This window comes from Spea bombifrons, chromosome 2 (assembly GCF_027358695.1).
Source record: "Spea bombifrons isolate aSpeBom1 chromosome 2, aSpeBom1.2.pri, whole genome shotgun sequence".
Lineage (NCBI taxonomy): Eukaryota > Metazoa > Chordata > Amphibia > Anura > Pelobatidae > Spea > Spea bombifrons.
The window spans coordinates 119457968-119483360 of NC_071088.1; the positions used below are offsets into that span (position 1 = coordinate 119457968).

Below are 25393 nucleotides of genomic sequence, written 5' to 3' on the forward strand. Positions count from 1 at the left end.
GTATTCATTGTATTGTAAGAAATGTGTTATTTTAATCATTAACAAAGTTCTACACGATATGGATGAGAGGCGAACATCTAGTTGTATACTGAGAGTTGCCAAAAAAGAGGATTCATCTAGAAACCAAACTTTGCACATCAGGTAATATTGATGTGAATTAGTCAGATGCGATGCTCAACATACAGATTGCTGGCAGGCATGCCAAACCCATTAATGATGTAAGATGATGCATAATCATACCTGTGACCAAACCCATACACTGAGACAGATAAATAGGGGAGTTTCGTTCATGAGAAATTCACTCTATCTTGTTGCTGCTCATTCTCAGCACCAAATCTTTACACATCTAATAGGACCATGTCAGTTTCTCGCCAAACAACATACTCTGTTGGAGGAACCAAAAAAGGTTTCAGTGCTGCTTCTGCTGTCCCATCAGGGGCTGCCCGCACCAGCTTCAGCACTCACTCTGTCAGCCGCTCTGGTTGTGGAGGTGCCACCTCTGGCCGTGCTAGTTATGGTGGCTTTGGCAGCAGAAGTCTTCACAATTTAGGAGGGAGCAAAAGAATTTCCATCAGTTCTCAGTCTCGTCATGGATACGGTTCTGGGTATGGTGCTGGTAGTGGAGCTGGCTTTGGTGGAGGACTGGGATCTGGATTTGGTGTCGGACAAGGATTTGGCGGTGGCCCTGGGTTTCCAGTGTGCCCTCCTGGAGGAATCCAAGAAGTTACTATTAACCAGAGCCTCTTAGCTCCTCTGAATTTGGAAATTGACCCAAACATTCAAAGAGTTCGTACAGAAGAAAGGGAACAAATTAAGACCCTTAATAACAAATTTGCCTCCTTCATTGACAAAGTAAGTAATTTTATTTTGTTTTGGTTTTATTGACTATAATCTAGTAGCTGCTGGGAACATATGGGTTTGTGGGTTATGTTGCGGATACTTTCTAGACCTATTACCACATAATCTCTGCTCAATGCCTATTTTATAGATACTATGAATATTTTTTGTCACTCAGGTCCGATTCTTAGAGCAACAGAACCAAGTACTGGAAACCAAATGGAGACTCTTACAAGAGCAGGGTGTCAAAACAGTGAAAAAATCCTTGGAACCCATGTTTGAAGCTTATATTAACACCCTAAGGAGACAACTGGATGGTCTGGGAAATGACAAAGCCCGTTTGGATTCTGAGCTGAGACAAATGCAAGATGCTGTTGAAGATTTTAAGGCCAAGTAAGTGAATAATGACTTGCTATATTTCCAAATAGATTATTTAGATGCAAAAAATAATTTGCGTTAAATACGGTCTGGATAATTAGCAATAGTTTTATTTGGGTTGCATGTAATGATGCTATTAGTTATATTTTTGTTCATTTTAAACAGTTAACATGAAAATTAGCGTAAATATAGTGAGGTAATGGTATTTTGCTATAGAGCTCAATTATTTTAACATAGACAGACCAGATAGGGGTACTGAGAAGACCTAATTAAACAAGCGGGAACTTTTTTGAGATATAATTCAATTGCTCAAAACTCTATTTTGGATGACTTTATTGACAAACATCAAAAAAAAATCTTATGTCCCAAACACTCAAACTTACACTCAAATTAACCAAAAATATGGTTAAATGTCTTTTTAAGATGGGAAAGAGCAATTCACTGCTTAGATATACAGGAAAACCCAAATAAAATTCTCCATGGATGGTAGACCCTTCCTTGGCCTATACAAATTCCACCACTAATCTGTCAAGTGTAATAACTATGAGGTGAAATGGCATGCACAGAAACAAAGGTTGGAATACAACACTTAGTTGTGAGATGGTGCTCGAGCCAGGATACCACCAAGTCTTTCAATAAATACAAAATAAAAAAGCAGAGACTCAGCACTCAAATGGTAAGGTGTATGGTTGAAATTTGATACCTAACAATTTTAATATAATTCATATCCCTCCAAATCCTTTTTTAACCTTTATTATATGCTTGCGCTTTTTTCTGACGACCACTGATGACAATCGACTATGTTCATATGATTGTTTGATTGAATGATTGTCCCTTTTTTAAAATGAAGCTTTGAAGTTTAAATATCTTTCTATTTTTTGTAGCTTGTATGTATTTGAGGCATTTTTTCCCAGTGTGAATCCCTGTAAAAACCAATAAAGAATTAAAAAAAAGTCATTCTATTCTACATTTCTGTGTACGTTTCTACACAGTGCTGCTGCAACATCATGCCCATTGCAATTGCATGGTAATTATTACATACAGAAAACATGGACTACATTTTCTTTTAAATAGGTATGAAGAAGAAATTAACAAGCGCACAGCTGCAGAAAATGAATTTGTTGTGCTGAAAAAGGTGAGGCATCATCCAATATGCATGTTGCATTAGACCATTTATTCATACAATAAGACATATATGTCATTTTGTATCTAAAGGATGTGGATGGTGCCTTCCTGAACAAGGTGGAACTGGAAGCTAAGGCGGATGCTCTGAAAGATGAAATCAACTTCTTAAGAGCTGTCTTTGATGCGGTAATTACGTTAATGCATTCTACAATTCAACGTTGTGAATTTGTCCATAACAATTTGGAAATAGTGTATAATAATCCTCTGGCCCAGAGATATTATACCTGGCCTGATTCTAATCCTCACATGAGTTCAATGTGTAATAATAATAATAATAATAATATATAATAAATATTGTGTTTTAATAAGCAACACTCTCCATATTTCAAAGAGGAATGGAGATAAAACCATAGCTGAATTTAACTTTGAAATCTGTATGTCAAGTTATTTTTTAAATGCTGCCCTTGAAAGGTGCTTGATTTCCCATGATACCTCAGCCAATATGGCATTTAAGGTGTGAGAAGTTACAACACACTTAATTTGGTATACTACAATAAAAAGTATAGTTTTACCGTAAGCATCTTATAGAATAACTGTGTCTTGAAGTATAATACCTATGTTTTAAAACTCACCTCCAGGGTCAGATCAGTAATTTGGATGAAATGTACTGTATAGTTAATGCACATATGATTGTATCCTTTCCTATTGTAGAAGGTCAAGCAATATTTGTGCTTTGTTATTTTAGGAGCTTAGCCAGATGCAGGCACAGATCTCGGATACTTCAGTCATTTTGTCCATGGACAACAACAGAGCTCTGGACATGGACAGTATCATTGCTGAAGTTAAAGCTCAGTATGAAGATATTGCCAACAGAAGCCGGGCAGAAGCAGAGTCCTTGTATCAATCAAAAGTGAGTGTTCTTACAATGCATAAAGTAATGTTCTGAGTAACATCACAGATCAGTGCAGGGCATCCTGACATATTCCAGCTATTTTTAGTTTGTGATTCACATCATCATCAGATCGAGGTATTGACATTTTATATCATAGTATGTTTGCCAAAAGTGAATTTGGAGATATACAGGAGTAGCTGAAGCTGCAGGGCCAATGTGGGTAAACCAGACACAAATAGATTTTAAAATTATTTTCAACGTATCATTTTACAGACATTCATTCATAGTATTTTGAAATGTAAATATTAAAAAATGTGTACGTTTATCATAATTAGTATTGCACACTGATGTATGAAATTTGAATAGCGTTAATTTCGCTATTTCTACCTCTAATTACAGTACGAAGAACTGCAAGTTTCTGCTGGAAGACACGGTGATGACCTGAAAAATACCAAGGCTGAAATCTCTGAGCTTAATCGTATAATCAACAGACTACGTTCTGAAATTGAAAGTGTTAAGAAACAGGTACTTTTACTTTTCAGGGTTGGGTGATTCTTAGGACTAGTAAGAAGAATAACATGTAACAAAGACAACTACTGCCTAAAAATAGAATTTAACCATTTGCTTCTTTAGCAATCTAACTGTAAAACTGAACTAGGATATGTTCAAATGAGTATCACATGTCTTTAAAAGGCTAACTTCTATATAGTTTGACTATGTTAATCAAGTGATAGCAATATTAATAGTGTTTCTAAAAACACATTTAAACATTAAAAACACATACATCAGTCTAAAGTCATTCTTTATGCACCTAGTGTGCCAACCTTCAGAGTGCAATTGCTGAGGCTGAGAATCGTGGAGAGCTTGCATTGAAGGATGCCAAAAACAAGTTGGCTGAGTTGGAAGCTGCTCTACAGAAGGCCAAGCAGGACATGGCTCGCCAGCTGCACGAATACCAGGAGCTGATGAACGTGAAATTGGCTCTGGATATTGAGATCGCCACCTACAGGAAGCTCCTGGAAGGAGAGGAGTGCAGGTAAGTTAACCCCTATTACATGTTAGTGGATCCGTGATAATGAAGAACAAAATGTAAATTATCATGTTGTTTGTCATAACACTGGTCACAAAGGAATGTGCCACATTAAACATGTATTTTTTGTTTAATATAGGTTGGCAGGAGAAGGAGTGGGACCTGTAAACATCTGTAAGTTCCATTTCTGATTTTCAATGTGCATTTATTTACTTGGAGGGTTCAATCATGATAACTAAATACTGTATATATTTTGTTATCATTTTCACCAATAGCTGTTGTGAGCTCAAGCTACGGTGGCAGCAGTGGAGCTGGTCATGGATATGGAGTTGGCGGTGGAAGTGGATACGGTTCCGGTATTGGACACGGAATTGGTGGAGGATACAGTGTAGGAGGTGGAAGCTTCAGTGCAAACAGTGGAAAGGTTGCAAGCTTCGGCTCCTCAGGTGGCAGCAGCTCAAGTATAAAAGTTGTGTCGAAAACATCCACAAGCTCCAAGAGATATTAAAGTCTTTACTCATGCTATGTTGTGAGCAGCTGCAATCCTCGATACTGTGGTAACATGTGGCTTAAAATGTACTTTATTATATGATTATATGTTTTCCACCACACATTCTCTGTATCTATTTGCTTGATGTAAAAACTGTTTTAAAGTCAGCAATTTTTCACCCCTACAATTGTCACCTAGTATGAAAAGACTAAGCATGTCTAGTTATTGCATACGCTTTTCTACACATGGTATGAAAATGGTTTTACATGTTTTTTTGCAAATGGGCTGAAATGTTTCCTGCTAGTGAAAAGAGGCTATGGATTTTTCTGCCAATATGTCTTTCTAATAATCCTTCAATAAACTGCAATCATTATAAAAATATTCTGTCTTATAGTAAATTCAAGACAAAATTCAGACACCAAAACCAACAACTATAATGCAGGGCTTGACAAATTTGTTGTGAATCTAGGCGCCAGGTAAAAACGTTAGGAGCCAGGATTTTTTTTAAACTAACAGTTGGTCAGGAGGGATCCGATCATCATCAGCCCACTTACTAAACTCACAGCGTTTGACCTGGAAGCACCCTGGACTTTCAGGTCAGTGCTGTTTGGTTTTTTTTTTAAATACATTTTTTTCATTTTTGTAACTCTTTCGATGCTGATGTTCCATTGGAGCACAGCATTGACAGATATTTAGTCCCCACAAGCTTGTGGGAACAAATGTTAACCCCTGCAATGCCACGAATGTTTCATACACAATTGTGGCATTGAAGGGGTTAACGCTGCACTGTCGCTCTCATGGAGTGATCAGGCAGCAGGGGAGTGTTGGGGCTGGTCTCCACACTCATGGCGAGACCAAAGAACCCTCTCACCCTGTCCCTGAAGACCAGCCACTGCAGGGGGGAGTCTATGATGACTGCTGTAGGCTTCTATGCCTACAGGAATCATCAAAGGGCTTGTGGGGGCTCGTTTTTTTTTGCTGTTGCTGCTCTGCCTGGGCTTCCAGGCAGACCACCAGCAGCAAAGCCCCCAAAACGGGAATTAACCCCTAAATGCCGCGATCGTGGCATTGAAGGGGTTAACGCTGCGCTGTCGCTCCCATGGAGCGATCAGGCAGCTGGGGGGTGTTGTGTCAGGTCCCCAGACTTGTGTGGGGACCCAATCAACACACAAACCCCTTCCCTGAGGCTGCCTGTGGCAGCTGAAAACACGATTGCTGCTTTTCCAGCAACCGCGTTTTCAGCCTACAGGATCACTCCGTGGGAGTGATCTCAGGCTCGGGGGCGGGCTCGGAGTGGCTGTGCTGTCTGCCCAGACTTCTGGGCAGACAGCACCAGCGCCCCCGTGTGGTGACTCAGCCTCTTACATCCACAATTTTTTCTGGATGTAAGAGGCTGACAAAACCTAGGCACCAGGACAAAATTCTCTGTCGCCATGGCGACCTGGCGCCTGGGATTTGTCGAGCCCTGCTATAATGCATATTCATAATTAACTTTTGACTTTCTAAAAGGGCATCATTTCCTACATATGATCCTTATGAAATAGTATTACAGGTTTTATCTATAATTCTTATGTAGATTGCAAAAGAAACAGTTTCATAAGTAGTAAGTTCACTGTAGTAATTGACAAAACATATTAATTTCATTAGTTACAGCAGTACATATAATGGCCCAAACTAAAAAATGAAACATATTATTTTAAATGAAACAATAAAAAAATATATTTTAATTTATAATATTATAATAAATGAAACACGTTATTGAATCCAAGACATACATTCCAATTTTTATTATGTTAAAATACATGCTATTTTGTAAGAACAATGCCTTTTCTTACTATGTTAATGTGTATCAAGTAAGAACTTAAAAGTTATCAAAACAGAGGTGAGTGTAGGGTGATTGATATATGGCTGCAGGAACTTCAATAAAGAAAAATACATGGCCAGAACTCAAATCCAAACTTATAAATTCCTACTATCGATAAACGTGAGTCCAAACTGCAAGGCTTCACAATAAGGCAAGATAGAAGAAAAGATAGTTAAGATGATACTATTTTATTGGCTAACTGAAAGTTTAATTGCTAGCTTTGAAGACCAAGTTGTTATGTCCCTTTCTTAGGCATTAAAGTGAAACAGAATTTTCTAAATGCAAAAGCACAGATCACACGTTAACAAAAAGGTAAAATAAACACATCGGTATTGGAGAATTCCCTCAGCAGTAAATTAGCCGGACTAACAGTGATCTAATAGACAGATACAGTTCAGTCAGAGCATCTTTGATCAGAACGCTCCCACCAGTACTTTACATCCTGTATGCTGTTCCCAGGCCGACAGAAATGCTCTCCAACAGGTGTATCTATTTTTTCTGATTGATAGCATGTCTGTGGGAATGAAACCAATTTTCTAATGCTTGGCCTGTTTCCCCCACATACATCCCATACATTTCACATGTGCAATATGTGAGGTACACCACGTTAGATGATTTGCATGTAAAACAGCCATTGATTTTGTGGTGCAAGGGTGAGCCAGGTATTAGTATTTTATCTGTGTTGGGGATGTGTTGGCATGTAGAGATACCATTTGCTGTTTGTCTGTGAAGGGTGCTTCTCACAATGCACGCTTTGAAGTTGGGAAGTTGTTTGAATGAAAGTAGTGGGGTGTGTGGGAATATTGTACAATGTCTTTCATCAGTGTGTAGGATTGTTGTAGTTCCCTCAAGATCTTGTGTAGGGCTTCAATTTGTGGATTGTAGGTTACCACTAATGGCACTTGATCTCTCTTTTGTGGTTGCTGATATATCAGAAGGTTTTCTCTGGGGATATACCTGGCTTTCTGTATTTGAGAGTCTGTGATTTTTACACTGTATCCATGGCTGATGAACTCCTTCCTGAGATTCTGAAGAAGTTTATCTTGGTCTGTAGAATTCGAACATATGCGGTTATATCTTATGGCTTAACTGTAGATGATTGAGTTTTTGGTATGTCTGAGATGTTGTGTTTTAGGTAAGTTGGTTTATCTGTTGGTTTGAGGTAGAGTAAAGTCTGGATGAACTGTAAATTGTAGTGTCTAGGAATTGGATGTTTGTGTGGGGGTAGCTCAGTTTCAATTTTATGTTGGGATGGAAGGCATTGTATTCTTCATGAAATTTGAGGCGTTCCTCTTCGCTACCAGTCCAGATGATAAGGATATCTTCTATGTGGCGGAGATATACCAGTGGTTTGGTGTGGCAAGTGGAGATGTAGTTTTCCTCCAGTTTGGCCATGAACAAATTAGCATATTGTTGTGCCATTTGTGTGCTCATTGTCATTCCCATTCTTGGAGATAAAAGTCCTGTCCAAATATGAAGTAGTTGTGGTTGAGTATAAACTGTATTAGTGTCACGGTTCAATGTTGATTTTAAATGAGAAGCCTTTCCTCTCTGTGTCAGGCTGAATCAGCTGATTGCTAACTAACTGCCTCTTAAGTACCAGAGTTACCCACCTGGCTGCTATCAGGAATTTCCTTTCAGGCTATTTAAGCTTCCTCTTTGCCCTTGTGTCTGTTCCAGTTTCCAAGTGCATTATTTTGTATCCTGTATTACTGTGTATGACCTGGCTTCGTCTGACTTCTCTCCTGGCTCCTGATTCCTGGGTATTGCATACTGACTTTCTGATCTTCGTGTTCCTGAACCGGCTCATCTGACTACCTGTCCTGGCTACCGAACCCGGCGTGTCTTTTGAATACATTTTGGACTGCGATTCTGTACTTTGCATTTGCCTTATTAAACATGTTATTATATTTTACCTTTTGTATCTATCTGGTTCCTGGTCCCTTACAATTAGTCGTGTTATGGGTTCCATTTCTAGGGTCTCCTGTTCCAGGGGATTTGCAGCATGCTGCTATACCGTCACAATGGGGAATATTGGTGTAGAGGCAGTGGCGTCTCCAGCTTTCATATTTAGGGGGGGCACATGGGGGGCCAGGGACCAAAGTAGGGGGGCAAATTAAAAAACAGTACATATACACTATATATATATATATATATATATATATATATATATATATATATATACACACACACACACTTTAGACGTGCATTTTTAACTACATAATATGCACTTATCTCTTTGAAGTAAAGACCGTGATTGAAATATGATTTCAAAATAACAGCTAAACTGGCAGTTATTTCTCATTCTTTAATATTAGCCCCTGCTGACAATATATATAAATATTAGAACCTGCTGCCGATATATAGAAATATTACACCCTGCTTCTGATATATGTTAATATTAACCCCTGCTGTGGATATATATTGATATTAGCCCCTGCTGCGAATATATACTTATATTATACCCTGCTGCCGATATACATAAAAATGATACCCTGCTGCCGATATATATTCATATTTGACCCTGCTACCAGTATATATTAATATTAGCCCCTACTGCCAATATATATTATTTGTCCCTGCAGCCAATATATATAAAATTAGCCCCTGCAGCCAATATATATTAATATTAGCCCCTGCTGCCGATATATATATATATAAATACTAGACCCTGCTGCCAATATGAATATAAATACTAGACCCTGGTGCCAATAAATATTAATATTAGCCCCTGCTGCCAATATATGTTAATATTTGACCCTGCTACCAGTATATATTAATATTAGCCCCTACTGCCAATATATATTATTAGTCCCTGCAGCCAATATATATTAATATTAGCCCCTGCTGCCGATATATATATATAAATACGAGACCCTGCTGCCAATATGAATATAAATACTAGACCCTGCTGCCAATAAATATTAATATTAGCCCCTGCTGCCAATATATGTTAATATTAGCTCCTGCTGCCAATATATATTAGCCCCTGCTGTCGATATATATTAATATTAGCCCCTGCTGCTGATATATATTAATATTGGACCCTGCTGCCGATAGATATTAATATTAGACCCTGCTGCCGATATATATAGTATTAGTCCCTGCTTCCTATATATATTAATATTAGCCCCTGCAGCCAATATATATTAATATTTGCCCCTGCTGCCAATATATATATATAAATATTAGACCCTGCTGCCAATATATTTTATAGTGAAAAAATTGGACCCTACCCAAGCATTTCCTTGGGCCCCGCTCAATGCTTCCTTACATGCAATCACATGCAAATTTCCCACACTGACTGCAGATCAGGGGAAGACAGTGAGAGTCAGTCCTGCACCGTTACATTGAGAGGTCCTCTCTCCTGTAATCATCCCCAGAGTCCCTTTATCCCCTCATTCACTAAACCATAGCGCTCTTTTACTTACACCCTGTAGTTCAGGTATAGATCAAATAAACAACAGCACATGCAACTGAATGAGATTTAAAAAAAAAACTTGTATTTGCAGGTATACATAAATAATGTATGGAAACATAGCATTGCAGGTATAAACCAACAGAACACACAAACCCAGCATTGCAGGTATATATGAACTGGAAATCACATGTACACTCAGCACTGAAGGTTTAGATCAAATAATCAACACATGGAAACAGCACTCCAGGTATTGATCAACTGAATAAGACATGCAAATCCTATATTTGCAGGTAAACATAAATAATGTATGGAAATATAGCCGATACAGATGAACAGAATGCCACAAAACCCAGCTTTGCAGATATAAATCAATTGGAAATTACATATAAACTCTGCATTAAAGGTATAGATAAAACCCCCTAAATTACAGGCATAGATCACTGGTCACACACCCCAAAGCCAGCCCTGGTGTCCACACTGCCCACATAGAACCTGACCAGCACCCAAATTACACATTGTGTCAACTTTGTGCCCTAACAGCTGAACGTACGCCATGTTTGTCCCATAAACACCTCTCCCTCCCTATCTACCACATCTGCCTCCCTATCTACCACATCTGCTTCCCTATCTATCCTATGTACCCCCTCTCCCTCCCAATCTATCCTATCTATCCCCTCTCCCTCCCAATCTATCCTATCTATCCCCTCTCCCTCCCAATCTATCCTATCTATCCCCTCTCCCTCCCAATCTATCCTATCTACCCCTCTCCCTCACAATCTCTCCTATCTACCCCCTCTCCCTCCCAATCTATCCTATCTACCCCCTCTCCCTCCCAATCTATCCTATCTACCCCCTCTCCCTCCCAATCTATCCCCTCTCCCTCCCAATCTATCCTAACTATCCCCTCTCCCTCCCAATCTATCCTATCTACCCCCTCTCCCTCCCAATCTATCCCCTCTCCCTCCCAATCTATCCCCTCTCCATCCCAATCCAGCCCTATATACCCCTTCTCACTTCCTATCTACCTCTTCTGACTCTCTAACCCCCTCCTAACTCTCTACCCCCCCCCTTTGAGGTTCACTTACCTTGGGCTTGTCCAGCGGTGAGATCGCGAGGTCTCTGTATCCCTGGTTCTGCCGGCTTCACTGCTGGGCGCCGGATATGACATCATATACCGGCGCTCGGCTTGAAATGCCGGCACTGCGAACAAGGCATAGGCCTCGCGGTCGCGGAGAAGAGTGAGAGGCGTCGAACGGTTGCTGAGAACTTATTCCTCAGCAACCACTCGACGCCTCTCACTCTCTCCGCCGGGTCTATTAAAAAAAAAAAAAAGACGGCATTTCAATTGGGGGGGCACACCGGGGGGAAAAGCATGATGTAGGGGGGGCCATGGCCCCCTCTTGCCGACGCTACTGTGTAGAGGGATTCTACATGCATGGTAGCAAGAATGGTGCCATCAGGAACTGTGCCAATGCTGGCAAGTTTGTTTAAGAGATTGGTGGTGTCTTGGAGGTAACTGGGTGATCCCTTTCCTAAGGGTTTAAGATTTGTTTTCCGTAAGTGTTCCAACTCCTGAAATTATGGTTCTCCCAGGGTTTCCCTCTTTGTGTATTTTGGGGAGTATATAGAAGCAGCCCACTTTGGGGTCCATTGGCGCCAGACCTTCCACCTGTTGCCTGATGACAGTCACCAGATTTGTCTGTGTGCTTCTTTTATGTAACCTTTAGTGTTCATAAGAACCGTAGCACCCCATTGTCTGCTTGCTTAATTGTAATGTCTCGGTTCTTCTTAAGTGATCCAATAGTCTTCTTTTTCCTTGCTGGTTAGTTGGCAATCTGTTTGGTTTGTTTCTCTAGTACTTCTGAGTTGACTCCCTATATATATTGGAAATGAGCTGTCACAGAGATTCCCTCTTTCTTTCTATCTATATTTTCTTATACATACTTTATTGAGTTGATATCCAAAACTCTACTTTTAGTAAACCTAATAAGAGTCACATCAACAAAAGGGAGTGGCTATATCATGAAGCCTTAAAATCAAACTTGGAGGAAAGGATTAACTTACAGAGTTAGGAATGTATAACCTAACTATGTTCTCAAGCTGTACAAAAGGTATGATCAAATACATGTGTTGGCATAATCTATGACTATGTTTGATTAATCATTCCAACTCATATGTAATGATATCAATCTTTCTTATTCTTGGAACTAATAAAAGTTATTATATTTGAATGTCAAAAAAATATGAGGTTGGTGGCTGCTAACCGATGACTGCTAAATTTGTTTAAAAAGTTAAAAACAGGGATCCCTTATGTCTGCACTGACGTTACTAGGTGGCAGCAAAACTTGAAAATCAGCCACGTAAAAAAACAAGGAAGAATAAATTACCAATGCTGAAATCCAAAATCAAATTCATGGAGAAATTGGAAATGCCCAAATGTCACAAAATTGAGAGCTACACTTTCTCTTGTCTTTAAAGTATAGAGAAAGGCAGAGCTCTTGTTCTTTCAGTCTTGTGCGGCCCGGACACCTCACCTCAACATGTCCTCTCTCTGTGGGGGCAAGCAGGCAGCTGGAAACCAGGCAGCTCTTTCCAGAGGCGGGCCGGACTACCTGCCACTGAAGGAGCTTTCTTAAATATGCGTGTGGCTATTGATGCTGATAAAGCACTGAAACAGAGGTTGGTATGCATAGACCTCACACTCCCACCACAGGACTTCAGAAAGCTAAAATCTGGAAAGAGAGGGGAAAGATTGTATAGAATAGATAGTAAAAAAATGGAGAGACAAAGATAGAGGGCAGAGATAACAAGAAAATGAAAAGATAATGAAAAGAGAAACGGAGAAAGAGAGAGAGAAATATTGGCCCCTGCTGCCAATATACCGTATTTGCTCGATTATAAGACAAGGTTTATTTCAGAGCAAATGCTCTGAAAAATACCCCTCGTCTTCTAATCAGGGTCGTCTTCTAATCAGACCTCAAATAGAGGTCTGATTATGAGACTAAGATCCAGATCCCCCGCACCGCTGCAGGGGACCAGGATCCTCCTGTCTCCCCCCCCCACACACTTACCGGTGCTTCCTGCTGTATTGCCGGGGCAGCGGGTTGACGTCCCCCCGTGCAAGGAACTCTGATCTCTGACAGCCGGGGAAGGTATATGCGATGGACGCAGACAAACCCTCGCTGCCAACTCCACCTCCTTCCGGCTGCAGGGGAAGGAGATGTCAACCCGCTGCCCCGGCAATACAGCAGGAAATTGGAGTCACCGGTAAGTAAGTAAGTAAGTGTGTGTGTGTGTGTGTGTGTTAAATGGGGGCATAGGGCATTTCTGGAATGCCTTATACCCCTATGTGCCACTCTGGCACTTAGGGGGTTAAAAGGCATATTATGGGGCAGAGTGGCATATAGGGAGGTATAAGACATTTCAGGAGGCAGAGTGGCGTTAAGGGGGCATTTAATAGAGCACTCTGCCCCATAATATGCCTTTTAACCCCCTAAATGCCAGAATGGGATATAGGGGTATAAGGCATTTCTGGAGGCAGAGTGCTCTATACAATGCCTTTTAACTCCCTTAATGCCACTCTGCCTCCTGGAATGCCTTATACCTCCCTGTATGCCACTCTGCCCCATAATATGCATTTTAACCCCCTAAATGCCAGAATGGGATATAGGGGTATAAGGTATTTCTGGAGGCAGAGTGGCACATAGGGGGTCAAAAGGCATACCATGGGGCACAGTGGCATATAGAGGGTTAAAAGGCATATCATGGGCCACAGTGCCATATTGGTGTGGCAAGCCTGGGGGCAGATGTGCGTAACTGGGGGACAGGTTGGAAAATACAAGGAAATAAAAACAAAAAAAATATTTTTCTCAATCATAGCTTTTATTAAAAAAAATGGTTTACATGAATTAACATTTACTGGTAAAACTTTTTTCCTTTGGGGTCGTCTTATATTCAGGCTTTTTCTTTTTTTCCTAAGTTAATATTTAGATTTTGGGGGGTCGTCTTATAATCAGGGTCGTCTTATAATTGAGCAAATACGGTATATATATATATATATATATATATATATATATATATATATATATATATATATATATAAATATATATTGGCCCCTGCTGCCAATATATATATAGATATATATATATATATATATATATATATTAGCCTCTGCTGACAATATGTATCAATATTAGAACCTGCTGCCAATATATATATATATATATATATATATATTGTGACAGAAAGGCCGGTACAGTAGTGGATGGGCGGTATATACGCCCTACTTTGGCTAATTTTGTGTGTCCTTATGTGTAAAATTAAAGCCCCAGGGAAAGAGAAGCACAATAAAAAAACTACAATATAGGAAGTGACTTGTAAATTGTGTAATGGGTCCCTGGGGTGGAGTCTCCAGAAGAGCAGGGTGGGCTGGTGCTCCAACAGCTTTTAAAATCCAGACCAGGATTTACAGGCAGGGCTGGACTGGGACTGAAAAGCAGCCCTGGAAAAATTTGGAGACCAGCCCCATATAGTTTATCTCACGGTGAAGCTCTTATACCCACACGCACCCCTTATACACACCCGAGTCACACTATGTGCCATTCTTTTTATCTCATTATTTGTATTAAAATGCCAGAAAGCAAAAGTTTTAAAAGGCCCTAATAAATGAAACACATTACACATAATGGGATCAAAACATTTACTACTGCGAACATTTTTAGATGAAAGAGTTCCATTTTATTCAGTGGAACAAAACACTGATCACATTATTCTTCACGATATTCTGGTAAGAAACTTTTCTTTCTTTATTAATTCATGTAGACTATTTTTTTTCCCATATTTAATAAAAGCTATGACTGAGACATGTTTGGTTTTTATTTCCTTTCATTTGATAACCTACCCCCGAGTTATGCAGCTCTGCCCCCAGGCCTGCCACTCTGCCCCCCTGATATGCCTTCTAACCCCCTATATGCCACTCTGCCTCCAGAAATGTCTTATACCCCCTATATGCCACTCTGTCCCATGATATGCCTTCTAACCCCCTATATGCCACATGAAGGGGGTTAAAAGGCATATCATGGGGCACTCTGCCTCCAGAAAAGCCTTAGCCCCCTATATGACACTCTGCCTCCCAGATATGCTTTATACCCTCCTATATGCTCCTCTGCCCCATGATATACCTTTTAACCCCCTTTATGCCACTCTGCCTCCAGATATGCCTTTTGACCCCCTATATGTCACTCTGCATCCAGAAATGCATACCCCTATATGCAACTCTGGCATATAGGGGGTTAAAAGGCATATCATGGGACAGAGTGGCATATAGGGGGGTATAAGGCATTTCTGGAGGCATATAGGGGGACACACTTACATACACACACATGCCGATTTTTTTGTTTTTAACAAATACAAAAAACATTATACAGTACAAAAAATACATTATTTTACTCACCTTCTACTTCTCTTGACTTCCTGGTAGCTGCACACTGTTCTCCTCTATGCTGACAGGATGCCACTGACCTGACATCCGGTGCTGCAGCAGTCTGAGTGCGAGGGGGCGGAGCTTCCACCTCACGCTGCTCCCATCACTATGCAGCCATCAGACTGCTGGGATTGTAATCTAAACGACCGGTGCGTGCTGATGCCGCCGGCCGGAGCTACTTTAACACTTTTTTTTTTATTTATATGGTAAGCTGGATTGGCTTGCCATATAAAGTAAAAAAAAAAAGTATTAAAGCAGAGGCAGCCGGCAGCATCAGCACGCACCGGCCGTTTAGATTACATTTCCGGCAATCTGATGGCCGCATAGTGATGGAAGCAGCGTGAGGGGTGAAAGGTCAGTGCGAGGGGGCGGAGCTTTCAGCTCTCACACTGCTCCCATCACTAGACGGCCATCGCACACGGCTGCTGGGTGCTGATGCTGGCCGGCCGCATCAGCACCCAGCGGCCGCTTTGATTAGATTTCAGGCATCCTGGGGGGCAATTGCCCCCCTGCCCAGCCCGCCCCTGGCACCGAGGGAGGCGTTCAATGCCATTTGCAGCCGCTCAGCGGCTGTCTTCATGGTTAGTCTGCCGGCCGCCCAGCCCACGGACCTTCCGGCCCACCGGGAAATTTCCCGGTATCCCGGTGGGCCAGTCCGGCCCTGTTTACAGGTGACCAAGTATAGCTCACCTGGTCTAATCAGGAGGGTTTAAAAAGCCCAGCTTGGTTCAATTCACTCTCTTCTTATTGCCAGCCAGGAGAGCTGCTGGATTTATTTTGTTTGTTTGGCGTGTTTGGATTTGAAGAAAATAAATATTTAAATTCTATCTGGATCTGGAATTGGCTTTTTACACTAGAAGACAAGTGACTCTGGAAGATCTTTGACTAACTCCTTGTGTTTCAAAGGACGTTCAGTTACAATATATATATTAGACCTTGCTGCCAATACATTTTATAGTGAAGAAAATCGAACCCTACGCAAGCATTTCCTTGGGCCCCGCTTCACGCTCCTTAGCATGAAATCACTCCAGCACCTCAAAATAGGTATAGATCAAATAAACAACACATAAAACAGCACATTCATGTATAGATCAACTGAATAAGACACAAACCTACACAACTACATACATAAATAATGTATGGGAACATTGCATAGCAGGGATAGATCAACACATTAACACACAAAACCCAGCTTTGCAGGTATAGATCAATTGGAATTTGCATAAAAACTCAGTAATAAAGGTAAAACCCCCTAAATTACAGGCACAGATCACAGGTTGCACACCAAAAAGCCAGCCCTGGCGTCCACACTGTCCACATAGAACCTGACAAGCACCCAGATAACACACATAGGACCTGCCATCCCCAAACAGCCCAGCATGAGTGGACTTGTCACCACACAGCCCGGCCTGTGCCATCTTTGTCACAGAAACACCCTGCCTGTGCCATCTTCCACAAATCCATCTATGATACACTTTTACAGTCACCCACTAATTCACACTTTCATTCACATAATTCTCACGTTTATTCTCTCACTCACCCAAATCATTTACACATATTCATCAATGCATTCTCACAAATTAATTATCTCCCTCATTCAGACAATTCATCCACACATTAATTCATACTCCCTCATTCAGACAATTCATCCACACACTAATTCATGTATTCTCTCACTCAAATCTCACTCTCGACCTCCCTCCCTCCCCATAACCTACCCCCTCTCCCTCCCTTCTCATCTACCCCTCTCCCTTCCTAACATCTCACAATCTACCCCCTCCCACCCAATTATCTACCCCCTCCCACCCTATTATCTACCCTATCCCCTCCACTTTGTACTTCACTTACCTTCCAGCAGTCCTGGAATGCCTAATCATGCAATTGTGCATTTAAAAATGTAACAGTTTTCTGGCGTTCGAGCCGGCAACGCTGGCTTCTGCTATCAGGGGGGAGTCCAGACTGTCAAAGATCTCTGCCCCTGCTGCCGATATATAAATATAAATATTAACCCCTGCTGCCAATATATAAATATTAGACCCTGCTGCCGATATATTTTCTCTCACTCATTCACACAGTTCATCCACACACTAATTCATTCATTCTCTCACTCATTCTTACTACACTCTTTGTCACTATCTACCTCCCCCCTTTCTGACTATCTACACCCTCTCCCCACTTTCTATCTGACTCCTCTCCTCCCTTAGTTCACTTACCTTCCAGACATCCAGCGGTGAGATCACAAGGCCTCTGTCTCCTTGCTCTGCCGCAATGCACACTGCTTCACTGCTGAGCATGACGTCATATTCCGGCGCTCAGCATGACATGTCGGCACCGCAACCGAGCTAGTTGCCTTGCGGAGGAGACAGAGGGGCACCGAGTGGCTAAAAACTGAGCGACTGCTCTCTCTCTCTCCTCCATGTCAATAAAAAAAAAAAACGGTGTTTCAATTAGGCTGCACGGGACCCAGGCAATCCGGGACATGTGGTCACCTAGTGGCACCCCTGCTGCCATGGTGCCCTGTGTGGCCGCACAGCTCGCACACCCCAAAGGCCGGCCCTGACCGGGGCTGGTAATGGGGAGGAGGGCACAGGGCATGAGAACACTTAAGGCTTGCCCTGTGTGCGGCTTACTGTTGCTAAAGGCTCGTAAGCACTAAAAGGGGCAGACATATTAGTGAAATCACCATTTGTGAGTGACACATAGCTATCGCTAATTACAATGAGGCACTGACACTAAATAGGGATAATAATCCTTCTAGTTTATGTGACAACTGATAAGGACTAATAGACATAATTTAAGGTTAGGTTAAAATTGCTGGAGTAATACTTTACAGAACAGTGATACATGAAATAGATTTCCAGTGTACTACAAGTAGTACGAGCAAACATTGTAAGTCTATGGACAGGCGTGTGTAAAAGTAGTGTATATGTATATGTGTGTGTAAGGGCAGTGTATGCATGGGCAGACGAGTGTAAGGGCAGTATATACGGGCAGTGCATATTACATTACATTACATTTATTTATAAAGCGCTGACAGATTCCGCAGATCTGTTACAGTCAGAAGAACAGAATAACACATACAATAACAAACTGATGCAAAGGAGAAGAAGGCCCTGCTTACAATATTAGTCGGTGGTTGAGGGGGAAGTAAGACAATAGGAGAGGACTGCTTGGATGGGGATGAGTTGATTTGGTTCCGATGATGTGTGGAAGCTGTTGATTATTCAGATGGCTTGGTTATGATGATGGTTGGGAGTACTGGGAAGGAACATTGTACGTTTCCCTGAACAGGTGGGTTTTCAGAGAGGTTTTGAAAGTTGCGTGCGAGGCCGAAAGTCTGAGGGAAAGGGAATTCCACAGGAGGGGTAAAATCCTGAATACGGGAGTGTGTATATGTGTGTATATATATATATATATATATATATATGTGTGTGTGTATAAGCAGTGGTGGGATTCAGCCGCGTCGCACCGGTTTGCGCGAACCGTTTCTTAAAAAATATTTTAAATAGGCCGCACTATTCCCCCCACTTAAAGTGCTTGTGCAGCCTATAATTGGGTTTAGGATCCAGATCCCTCGCGGCGTTGCAGTGGACTTGGATCCTCCTTTCCGGCAACAGCGGACATCTGTGCGATGCAGACAACCCCGCTGCTACCGGCGGCTCCACCCACCCTCCTCACTGAACGGGGCTGTCACCGCCCACAAAGGTCACTGAGTTGCGCTGGCCAGGTGACTCAATTCTATTTCGGATCAAAGGGGACGGCTTCTTAAAATGCCACCCCTGTCAATTTGAAATAGAAGTGAGTCAGCCGGCGGCGCTCAATAACTTTTGTGGGCGGCACCAGCGCTGCTCAATGACCTTTGTGGGCGGTGCCAGCCCCCTTCAATGAGGAGGGTGGGTGGAGCCACCGGCAGCAGCAGCGGGGTTGTCTGCATCGCACAGATGTGCACATCGGGGTCTTCGGTCAGGTAAGTTGAAGTAACCGGGGGCATGCTTGGGAGACTGGGGGCAAAGGCAAACTCTGTCCCCAATTTCCTATAGGCATCTTTGTCACTAAATAGCTTCCCATAGTCCCATGTTTAGTGACAAAGATGCCTATGGGAATCTGTCCGCAATGCGAGGGGCATTGCTTTGCCCAAGACCTACAGTGCTGGTAAGATGGCCTGACCTAGAGTGGCAGGTGTAGGGGCAACAGCTGCTCTGCTGCATAACTGAGGCATAGTGTTACTTTTCACTAACTTTCAGGGGGGGAAACAGTATAACACAAAGACAGCTTATGTGAAGACATTTACAGGGATGTCTTAGGTGAAAATTCTGAAATAGAAAAAACTTATAGACTATCTATATTCTATCTGTGCCAGTATATTTGAGTACATTTTTTTGTTTCAATGAATAAACTATTAAATCCTAATAGCTCTTAGTGTAGTCTTAGGTAATTTTCATGATTTTATATGAGATCTCAGTTGTAGACTATTAAAGATTATTTTGAAAACTGCGGTGCTCAGCACATTCCTGACTTCATACTCTCAAGTACAACAATAGTCAGTTTTAGATAGATAGGTGTGGAGGACTAGCCTTGTAATCCATGCTTAATAATAATTTTGAAATCCCATGTTAAATCAATGCTAAGCCCCATGCATTCACAAGCTGTACATCTGACAGTAATGAATTTCCTTTATATTTTAAAATCTTTCAAAAGTTGGATATATTTATTTTTAGGAATCCATGCATTTTGGGGAGTGCTATATCAGAATTTTGCTTTTGTCATACAGGAAATATATATATATATACATATATATATATAAGTTTGCATCTGATATCCTTTATATGTAAATAGTTACGTTCATTTTTTTATGTACCATTCTTTTCATTACGCTCCACCTTTTTCCTTGACAAGTTTTAAGCTTCTTACAATCTATTAATGCATTTCTTATTGGCTGTGTTAACGTCACTGTATTTGTGTCATTTTTCTCATAAACAAAGTTTTACACTGTGTGGATGATAGGTGAACATCTAGTTTCATACTGAGAATTGTCTAAAAAGAGGATTCACCTAGAAACCAAACATTTCACAGTGGGTAAAATAGATGTGAAGATGACCTCAACATATTGACGCATGCCAAACCCATTAATGATGTGAGGTGATGCATACTCATCCCTGTGACCAAACCCATACACTGAGACAGATAAATAGGGGAGTTTCATTCATAAGAAATTCACTCTATCTTGTTGCTGCTCATTTTCAGTATCAAATCTTTACATGTCTAAAAGAACCATGTCGGTTTCTCGCCAAACAACATATTCTGTTGGAGGAACCAAAAAAGGTTTCAGTGCTGCTTCTGCTGTCCCATCAGGGGCTGCCCGCACCAGCTTCAGCACTCACTCTGTCAGCCGCTCTGGTTGTGGAGGTGCCAACTCTGGCCATGCTAGTTATGGTGGCTTTGGCAGCAGAAGTCTTCACAATTTAGGAGGGAGCAAAAGAATTTCCATCAGTTCTCAGTCCCGTCATGGTTCTGGGTATGGTGCTGGTAGTGGGATTGGCTTTGGATTCAGTGGTGGTCCTGGGTTTCCAGTGTGCCCTCCTGGAGGAATCCAAGAAGTTACTATTAACCAGAGCCTCTTAGCTCCTCTGAATTTGGAAATTGACTCAAACATTCAAAGAGTTCGCACAGAAGAAAGGGAGCAAATTAAAACTCTTAACAATAAATTTGCCTCCTTCATTGACAAGGTAACGTTATTGTTATTTTATTTTTTTTTAGTTTTGGTTTTATTGACTATATTCCAGTAGTTGTTGTGAACATATGGGTTTGTGGATTGTGTTGTATAGTTGAAGATACTTTCTAGACCTATTACCACATACTCTTTGCTCAATGCCTATTTTATAGATACTATGAATATTTTTTGCCACTCAGGTCCGATTCTTAGAGCAACAGAACCAAGTACTGGAAACCAAATGGAGACTCTTACAAGAGCAGGGTGTCAAAACAGTGAAAAAAAACATACAACCCTTATTTGAAGCTTATATTAACACCCTAAGGAGACAACTGGATGGTCTGGGAAATGACAAAGCCCGTTTGGATTCTGAACTGAGACAAATGCAGGATGCTGTTGAGGATTTTAAGGCCAAGTAAGTGATCAATGACTTACTATATTTCTAAATACATTGCTTATATGCCATTAAAATGTATGTTGTAGTTTGTGTCAACATTGGAAATTAGCAATCCTTTTTTTATGATATATTAGTTTTGTTTTTGTTCATTTTAAACAGTTAACATGGATTTGAGCAAATAGAGACAGTAAAGGTATTTTGCTATATTGCTCAATGCTCATTGTAACTGCATAGTAATTAATTATTACATATAGAAAACATGGCTGATTTTTTGATAGGTATGAAGAAGAAATCAACAAGCGCACAGCTGCGGAAAATGAATTTGTTGTGCTGAAAAAGGTGAGATATCATCCAATACATGTTTCATGGTTTATTAGTCCATCAATCTGTACAATAAGACCTCTATGCCGTTTTGTATCTGCAGGATGTGGATGCTGCTTACATGAACAAGGTGGAGCTGGAGGCTAAGGTGGATGCTCTGAAAGATGAAATCAACTTTTTAAGAGCTCTCTATGAAGCGGTAATTACATTAATGCATTCTACAATTCATGCAACTTTGTAAATGTGTCCATAACAAAGTTTACAGTATAAAAATTGTCTAGCCCAGGGATATTATACCTAGCCTGGTTGTAATCCTCACATGAGTTCAATGATAATATAACAGCAAATGATAGTAAACTATTAATAATAATGAAAAAATGTCTTCCAATAAGCAACATTCAACGCATTTCAAAGAGGAATAAAGATAAAACCATAGCTCTATTCAGCTTTGAAAACTTTATGCCAAGCTACTTTTTTTAATGCTCCACTTTTAATGTTATTAAGACTTTCATTTTACATTGAGCCTGCCCCTTCCAAATTAATGGCATTTCACATGATATCTCAGCAAATATAGCATCAAAATCCTCCTAGGTGCAACTAGTTGTAACACACTTAATTTGGCATTCTGCAATTCAAAGTGTAGTATTTACCTAATGTGCCTTTAAGGATAACTGTGTCTTGAAGTGTAGTGTCAATGTTTTAAAAGTGACCTCCAGGATGAGATGAGTAATTTGGATGAAATGTACTGTATAGTTAATGCACATATGATTTTACCCTTTCCTATTGTAGAAGGTCAAGCAATATTTGTGCTTTGTTATTTTAGGAGCTCAGCCAGATGCAGGCACAGATCTCAGATACTTCAGTCGTTTTGTCCATGGACAACAACAGAGCTCTGGACCTGGACGGTATCATTGCTGAAGTTAAAGCTCAGTATGAAGATATTGCCAACAAAAGCCGGGCAGAAGCAGAGTCCTGGTATCAATCAAAAGTGAGTGTTCTTACAATGCATAAAGTAATATTACAGATCAGCGCAGGGTATATGGACCTTTTCCTTTGTAATTTTAGTTTGTAAATCACATTGTTAATATTTTTATACACTTTCATATACGCTTATCATAATCAAACCTATTTCTGTTTCAAGTACGAAGAGCTACAAGTTTCTGCTGGAAGACATGGTGATGATCTGAAAAATACAAAGGCTGAAATCTCTGAGCTTAATCGTATAATCAACAGACTACGTTCAGAAATAGACAGTGTTAAGAAACAGGTACTTTTATGTTCTATCTTTGGGGTAGTATTTTTTCTTTTGGACTAATAAAATAAGTTATTTTTTATGTGACAAAGACAAATACTTTGTCACTTTGGAAAACTAGTTGTAAAGTTGAACTAGGATATGTTCAAATGAGCATAACATGTCTTTACAAGGTAAACGTCAATATATTTTAATGATGCTAACCAGTTTATAGCAATGCAATATTAATAACATTTCCGAAAAACATTAAACCATAAAAAATACATTCATCAATTAGGGATAACAACAAATGAGAAGGATTTGGGAATTTGGGAAACAAACTAGGCAACAATGTGCAATGTCAGTCAGCAGTTGCTAAGGCCAGTAAGGTATTGTCATGTATAAAAAGGGGCATCAATTCGCGGGACAAAAATATAATTTTGCCTCTGTATAAATCAATGGTAAGACCACACCTTGAATATCCTGTGCAATTTTGGGCACCTATTCTAAAGAAGGATATTATAGCAGTGGAAAAGGTGCGGAGGCGAGCTACAAAATTAATAAAAGGAATGGAACACTTTAGTTATGAAGAAAGGTTAACTAATTTAAATCTGTTTAGTTTAGAAAAATGGCGCCTCAGAGGGGATATGATAGCATTATATAAATATATTCGGGGCCAATACAAACCATTGTCTGGAAGCCTATTCGTAAACAGGACTATGCATAGGACACGTGGGCACGCATTTGGACTGAAAGAAAGAGATTCAGTCTAAGGCAAAGGAAAGGGTTTTTTACAGTAAGGATAATAAGGATGTGGAATTCTCTGCCTGCAGAGGTAGTTTTTAAACTGCAACTGGATTAAATTATGGAGAAAAGCTTGATCCAAGAAGAGATCTGACTGCCATTCTGGGGTCAAGAAGGAATTTTTTCCCTAGTCAACAGCAATTAACAGATATAGGAAAGGCTGAACTTGATAGATGCATGTCTTTTTTCAACCTATGTAACTATGTAACTATGTAACTATGTAATCAGTCTTAAGTCATTCTTTGTGCATCTAGTGTGCCAAGCTTCAGAGTGCAATTGCTGAGGCTGAGAATCGTGGAGAGCTTGCATTGAAGGATGCCAAACAAAAGTTGGCTGAGTTGGAAGCTGCTCTACAGAAGGCCAAGCAGGACATGGCTCGCCAGCTGCACGAATACCAGGAGCTGATGAACGTGAAATTGGCTCTGGATATTGAGATCGCCACCTACAGGAAGCTCCTGGAAGGAGAGGAGTGCAGGTAAGTTAACCCCTAATACATGTTAGTGGATCCGTGATAATGAAGAACAAAATGTAAATTATCATGTTGTTTGTCATAACACTGGTCACAAAGGAATGTGCCACATTCAACACATGTTTTTTCTTTAATATAGGTTGGCAGGAGAAGGAGTGGGAGCTGTAAACATCAGTAAGTTCCATTTCTGATTTTAATGTGAATTAATTTACCTGGAGTGTTCCATCATGACAACTAAATATATATTTTATTATTTTCATTAATAGCTGTTGTGAGTTCAAGCTACGGTGGCAGCAGTGCAGTTGGTCATGGATATGGAGTTGGCGGTGGCAGCTGCACTAGCGGTGGAAGTGGATTCGGTTCTGCTATTGGACATGGAATTGGTGGAGGATACGGTGTAGGAGGTGGAAGCTTCAGTGCAAACAGTGGAAAGGTTGCAAGCTTCGGCTCCTCAGGTGGCAGCAGCTCAAGTATAAAAGTTGTGTCAAAAACATCCACAAGCACCAAGAGATATTAAAGTCTTAAATCATACCTTGCTGTGAGGGGCTGTGGTCCTCAATTCTGTGGTAACATATTATATGGCTTAAAATGTACCTGATTATACGTTTTGTTGATCTATTTGGTTGATGTAAAAAAAACCATTTTAATTTCAGCAATTATCATCCCAACAACCAATGTCACCTAGAATTAAAAGGCTAAGCACTTACACATATGTTTGTTCAGAAATAGTTTTATGTTGTGGCAAATGGGCTGCCTTGTTTCCTGGTTTAATATTTTTTCTCTCAATATGTTTTTCTGATAATCCTTTAATAAACTGCAATCATCATAAAAATATGCTGTCGCTTACATTTAATTCAAGACATATTTCAGACACCTGAAAACTACCACCTCAATTCATCTTCCTACTTAATGTTTGACTTTCTAAAACTGCATCATTTCCT

The 25393-nt window shown here is 40.5% G+C and overlaps 1 protein-coding gene across 3 annotated transcripts; it reads left to right on the forward strand.

The window, feature by feature from the left end:
- The first annotated feature begins 281 nt into the window (after nt 1-281).
- On the forward strand, nt 282-25284 carry LOC128474009 (keratin, type II cytoskeletal 5-like). 3 transcript variants are annotated; one of them, XM_053456247.1, is made up of 9 exons: nt 282-852; nt 1016-1230; nt 2290-2350; nt 2431-2526; nt 3086-3250; nt 3632-3757; nt 4048-4268; nt 4402-4436; nt 24719-25284. In XM_053456247.1, exons 1-9 carry the CDS (start codon nt 358-360, stop codon nt 24967-24969), a joined length of 1665 nt encoding a protein of 554 aa, XP_053312222.1. In that variant the 5' UTR covers nt 282-357; the 3' UTR covers nt 24970-25284. The 3 variants fall into 3 exon arrangements, with proteins under 3 accessions (XP_053312222.1, XP_053312223.1, XP_053312224.1); XM_053456248.1 differs by lacking the exon at nt 24719-25284 and adding an exon at nt 4538-5131; XM_053456249.1 differs by lacking the exons at nt 282-852; nt 1016-1230; nt 2290-2350; ... (3 more) ...; nt 4048-4268; nt 4402-4436 and adding exons at nt 20774-21246; nt 21431-21645; nt 21906-21966; ... (3 more) ...; nt 24238-24458; nt 24592-24626.
- Nucleotides 25285-25393: the final 109 nt, after the last annotated feature.

What these genes read in the sequence shown, in the direction of transcription:
- LOC128474009 (XM_053456247.1), top strand. Translation starts at nt 358, where the DNA reads ATGTCAGTTTCTCGCCAAACAACATACTCTGTTGGAGGAACCAAAAAA. An exon ending in TTGCCTCCTTCATTGACAAA is followed by an intron (nt 853 to 1,015) that starts GTAAGTAATTTT and finishes TTTGTCACTCAG; the next exon opens with GTCCGATTCTTAGAGCAACA. An exon ending in AGTGGGACCTGTAAACATCT is followed by an intron (nt 4,437 to 24,718) that starts GTAAGTTCCATT and finishes TTTCATTAATAG; the next exon opens with CTGTTGTGAGTTCAAGCTAC.